The sequence below is a fragment of the Haliaeetus leucocephalus genome, unplaced genomic scaffold (genome assembly GCF_000737465.1).
Source record: "Haliaeetus leucocephalus isolate CR32 unplaced genomic scaffold, Haliaeetus_leucocephalus-4.0 Scaffold702, whole genome shotgun sequence".
NCBI lineage: Eukaryota > Metazoa > Chordata > Aves > Accipitriformes > Accipitridae > Haliaeetus > Haliaeetus leucocephalus.
Genome location: NW_010973138.1, coordinates 4682553 through 4688193, shown reverse-complemented (window position 1 = coordinate 4688193; position 5641 = coordinate 4682553). Strand labels below are relative to the sequence as shown.

Sequence of the window (5641 nt, the reverse complement as noted above, 5' to 3'; positions counted from 1 at the left end):
TGGGAGAAGAGGAAGACAGAGACTGTTCTTTGTTTTCCCTTTGCATACACTTGGGATTTTTTTGAGGCCAGTTGTGTTTAAATACTGACATGATAGTAACATCCTTGTTCATTAAGTTTGGCTCTGGTAATAGCATAAAATTATAGTTATGACAGCTCTTTCTGTAAACAAATCAGTGTTCTACTAAACTATGTATGACCCAAATAAGGATTTTCTTCTGCCTGACTTCTTATCAAATAATCCATTTGTTTCAGGTACAAATGGGCATTTGTCCCAGAGGTGGACACAGAGTCATCTACAGTGACTTCTCATCTGGTAGAACATCATCAGGAATGCAGACCACACATTGTAAGAATCATGGATCTGCTGAAGATGAAATATGGGGTAAAGAAAGAATGCTTCACTTGAATCTTTTTTTTTTTTTTTAATCCATTAACTTGCTTTTCTAAACAAGTGACAAGGTTTTAAGGTAGGCAAGAGGTTTTTAGATATTCTAATAAAATTCATGAGGCTTTTAAAAATGATCTGCCTGCTTTCACATATATATCCTGAAGAGGTCAGATTGCTGTTGAGTGTGAGGGAATGATAAACAGTTTTCTGGCTGTTCCCTTAAATCTTCCCACAACCACCCAGTGAAGACAATTTGTCTCAGACAAGACCGGTATTTATAAAAAAGAACATGCTGTACTTTGTCAAGAAAGTTTACCATAACAGCATTTTTAATTACCATTAAGGTTTAATATTAATTCTTCCAGGAAAGAAAATAGGGGCATTAGTATTTCTCAGAGATATCTCTGTATTCTGTTGTTGTTTGATACCTGATTCTGAAGGCTAGTCCAAATTTGCAGTCTTCTGAACTTGTGACACATCCATTTAATGGAACCTCGAATCCAAATATAGACATAACTCGGTATACCATCTATACAATTTATATTGTGATACAGTTGTAGGCTGTGGATCTCTTAGTATGAAAAAAGTGTATAGTATAGGGTTCAGACAAGCCCTAACAACATTGTGTCTTAATGCAAAACCTTTGGTAAATCTCGGTTTGTCTGCTTACAGGAAACAAACAACACTGAGGGACTTTCCAAGAAGCACAAATTTCCTCTTTTGAACTTCCGCTCTGTATCTAGCATCACGCAGCTTATGCCCTTCTTCAAGACTCTGTGTTGTGCATTTACAACAAACGGGAGTGAGTCCCAGACTTCACATGCTTCTACATCTCTCTCTATGGACTACATTGGCAGTAATGGCATAAAGATCTTGCAACAGCTTGAAGAGAGTGTTGAATGTGACTTCCTCGAAAATATGGAAAGTTAAGCCACACATGGGACACTTGGCTCGTGGTGAATAAATAGTGAAAAAAGGGAAAACTTTACTGCAATTCTTCTCTTCTTTTTTCCCAAGTTTTGAAACTACATTTTGGGTTTTCTTCCTGTTGTGGAGTGCACTTCAACAATCCAGGCTTCCGAGTTGGTGTTAAAAAGCAGGATTCTTCAGTTCCTGGGGGGGAAAAAAGTACAGTTTAGTGGTAATTTATCATAGTAACTGTATTCTTTTATTTGTTTTCAATGTGAAGGATTAAAGAGATTTTGTAAATAAAGGAAGATTATTTTTGACTTGGTGAAAGTAGCAACTGTACCGTTTATCCAGTAACTTCTCAAGTAAGTATTTTAAGCTGCCTTTGGGACTGCGTTCTGAAAGTAAATTTAAGAAAAAGCTAATATTGCATGTCAGTGTACAATCAGTTTGCAGATAAGCCATTTCCTGAGGTTAAAGCCCACTTCTACTTCTCCTTTAACTTGTCCGAAAACTTCTAAACAAATCATTTAAATTTCAAACAGATGTATTTTATAAGTCTTAGCATTGTGCAAATAATTGCAGACTTACCATGTTTGTAATTTCAACTCTGTACTATAATAGCATTCTCCAGGATTAGTGATTCCTAAATAAAAGACAAACATGCATAAAAGACAAATCTATGCAGTAACATTTTGTAATTTACATTACTTGAGGGGTTTTTGTTTTAGTTAATTGACTAAAAATTTTCTAATTCAGTTTTTTAAATTAAAAAATTTTGTTCTTTCAGTGACTAAGGTCACTTTGCAGCTTCTGAAATGCAACTAAATGAAGATAATTCTGTAAAAATATAAATTGCTGTATACCAACAGCCTAATTAAAATGAAAATAAGATTCTTTTTTTTTAAAGAACACTTTATATACAAAAGAATGTATTTGGCTGTTCCTAGGTGTTAAAAGAGGTAGGGGGATCATCACAGTGCCATGACTACAGTAATGTTCAAGGTACAGCTTATTTTGGAACTGCACTGCTACCACCACCCAGGACGTGGGAGACAGGGATTAGTTCTACCAAAAAACAGCACAGCTGCATGTCTGAAGGACACTTCTGACGGCCAGCAGATAAGCACCATCGTAGCAACACATACAACAAAAGGCTTAGTTTTTTAAATGAGGAGATGGACTCCATTGAATTTTCATACTTAGTGGATTATCTGACTGATTTTGCAATGCTCGTTTGTCTGGGAGGGGAAGTTTATTATATTTTTCATGGTGAAAAGCTTTGTCTGCTCTTTTTTTTTTTTTTTTTTTTTAAACACCTTTGCCTCCAGAGAAATTGGTTTTGTAAGATATACCTGTAGACTGGTACATGCTATTTGAGTTATTTGGAACATCACAACTGAGGTAAACATGCTGGGTACTGGAATTCATCACTCTTGTTTTTGCTAATTAAAAAAGGACATACAAAATGTGTGGTTTAATGTCACCAGGTTGTGAGGTCAGCGATTTACTTTTTCAAAACTCGCACAACAAACATGGAAGGCTACTCTGCAGTGCTTTTTACCTACAGATATATGAAGATTTCATCTTTGGATTATAAACTAAAATAATGAAACACTGAACAACATGCTTTACTATGATAATACTGTAATGGTCTATGAAGATACTACTATAATAGGCTTATGCTAAACTTAAATAGCTTCTTTGCATTTTTACAGTTAAGTGATAGACTGAAGTGTAATATCGTGTAGTCACTAAGAATGTGAATTATTGTATCAATATAATTTATTAATGATCTCTAATGCTATTGGAATGAGCACAAGTGAAAAGTTACCCATTTAAAAGGATTACTTTTCATTATTTGAAAATTGAAGCAGAATATTTTAAAAAGTTTGTGTTCATTACTTACATATCTTCAATAATTTTCAGAGAGAATATTGCTAATACTCAGGATGATTTGGTAGTTTTACTTTCAGCTTTCTGGTGGTTGCATTCCGTACTTGGGTATTTCCCTTAAAATGCTGATGTGGTGCTGTTAAATGGGCTATTAAAATCTAAGACAACTTTTTGCCATAAAACCATTTGTTTTACATTCTCCCATAAGCTATAAAGCTGTGTCTTCACATAGTTTCCTCGCTAACTGGAGGTGGTGAACCAGTTACTTAGATTGAGGGTTTTGTCATCCTTCCCCTTGAAAGGGAATGTCCCATTCTGGCTGCCTGTACTTCAGATGTTTGGGGGATCGGACGTCAGTCACATCCTCCTCAGCTGTGGTGTTGAACTGTAAAAACAGAATCTGTGACTTAGGTCTGTATAACTGTCTGACTTCTAAGATGATCTTACCTTCCACAAAAACACCACTTGCTTCTAACCTCTGCCTTCATACGTACGTTTACCTTTGTTCTGTGGTTCTTCAGATGGCTGCTTTAAATGGCCTCAGATATTTGTGACTTGCAGAATCCTTTCACTGCAGCAGAATCTCATTCTTAAGAAGAAAAAGTTCTTTAAGATTTAGTATATAAGCAGATCTGGTATAATTATAAATAGCATGTGAATAAGGAGGAAAGGGCTCTAACTAAAAAAAAAAAATCAAACTTGGATGGTGGAGGGTAACAGTTACATAGGCCTAAAAGTATCTCTAGCAGTGTAACTTTATTCCTTTTCTATATGGGACTGACTGTAGTCATTCTACTTCTTATGCCACTGCTGTTAAATCCGCAGGAAGGAGGATTGTACTGCTCTAACACTGGTACTGTCAAAGCAGAATAACTTAACAGTAGATGAATCTGAAAACCTTTGCCTAGAACTCGGTATCAAGAACAGGAGAGAAAATGCTTTTGCTTTGCTGTGTAGTTCTTTGCTTGTTTTCAGAATAACCAAGCTTAGCTTTCTCTCTTGGATACTTTCAGCTTTGAGATAGCACAGCCGCAATGCATGATACACAGAGGGAGATGTATTTAAATATTCAAAAGGATTTCATTTTCCTGAAGGAAAAAAATAGTAGGTGCAACCAAGGTAACTGCCACAGAACAGCAGAATTTGAAATAGAGCATTAAGTAATGGTTAAGTGTATTTGATACTATATTTGAATGCAATTCTTCTAATACTATTAAATGTTATTTTGAAATACCCTTTGAAACGCAGTTCTTACTTTTCAGACTACCTTTACTGCTCACTCACCAACTTCAATTTTTATCAGGTTCTGTAAAAGCTCTCAAATTCAATTTCAGTGGGTGAGGGCTGCGTACAGAACTCTGTAGACCTGTTTGGACCCTAGCAGCAGTGGCTCAGTGCTAGTCTGTGCTAGCCCCTACGCTTGCCTAGGGAAAGGCTGCCCCACCGCCTCCCTAATCCTCCCATCACACGCCCCTACTGCTCCAGCTCTTACGTCCCTATCTTTTGCATTCCTGAACTTTCCACCCTGGGATCCCAGTCCTGTGGTCCTGGGATAAGTTTTCTGGATTTGCGCGTCTGGAAGAACTGCGCGGAGCAGACGGAGGAAGCTGCTGCCGCTGCAGCATCAGGCCATCGTTGGCTGCCGGACAGGCACTGACCCCCGCATGGGGGGAGCGCCTCTCCCTCCAAAATTAGGGACTGCCGTGGCATAAGGCTTTCTCTGGGCGCCAGAGCTTTCCAAACTTCGGTCTGTACGTTTTTCTATGTTCAGGGCAAATGCCCTGAAAGTACTGCCTTTTCATTTGGAAATACAACCGAGCTTGAACACCTAAGGCCAGCGGAGTATGGTTTCGATGACTTTGTGAAAGCTGCTTTTCAGATTTCGTCCTTTCTCTGCACGTCTTTTGTAACGCTGCGTGACGCACCTCGCACCCCAGAAGCTGCTAACGTCTGATTACGCTGCCTATGTTGAAAACATTGATGCCCGCTGCATGGACGCTGGGAAATACTGTGGCACAGCAGCTAGTACTACCAAAGCGCCGAATGTCTCTCGAGTGCCCGCTTAACGAACAGCAGCGTTGGCCATTTAGGCCGGGCAGCCCCACCGCCCTCCATCTTCTGCAACTCCCGTCCCCGGGGCCTGCCCTCGGCGCGCGGCCACCGCCTTCCCGTCACCGCCTGCCCCCCGCCGCGAGGGGGCGTGGCCCGGCCCCCAAGGCCCGCCTCTCCCCGGGAGTGGGCGAGGCGGAAGCGAGGGCGCTCCACACCCCGGCTCTCGCTGCGGCACAAAAGATGGCGGCGAAAACACAGGGCGGCATCCGCCTCAGCGCGGTGAGTGGCCCGGATCCCCGCGGGGCCCGGGCGGGGGAGGTCTCCGGAGGGGACGCGCTCCCGCTCCCTCGGCGGCCCCCGCTACGGGGGCGCGGCGCGGGGTCAGCGCTCTCTG

The 5641-nt window shown here is 40.7% G+C and overlaps 2 protein-coding genes across 3 annotated transcripts in view; both read left to right on the top strand.

The window, feature by feature from the left end:
- Nucleotides 1–2540, top strand: part of DOPEY2 (dopey family member 2) — a 50962-nt gene extending 48422 nt beyond the window's left edge. For both annotated transcript variants that reach the window (XM_010580348.1, XM_010580347.1), the window contains exons 35-36: nucleotides 255–384; nucleotides 1063–2540. In XM_010580348.1, the coding sequence (XP_010578650.1) occupies nucleotides 255–384; nucleotides 1063–1320 (388 nt within the window). In that variant the 3' untranslated portion in view covers nucleotides 1321–2540. The remainder of the gene's footprint in view (nucleotides 1–254; nucleotides 385–1062) is intronic.
- Nucleotides 2541–5461: 2921 nt separating this feature from the next.
- MORC3 (MORC family CW-type zinc finger 3) overlaps nucleotides 5462–5641 on the top strand; it is a 35629-nt gene continuing 35449 nt past the window's right edge. Inside the window, exon 1 of the mRNA XM_010580343.1 lies at nucleotides 5462–5526. Coding sequence (XP_010578645.1) covers nucleotides 5488–5526 — 39 coding nt within the window. The 5' untranslated portion in view covers nucleotides 5462–5487. The remainder of the gene's footprint in view (nucleotides 5527–5641) is intronic.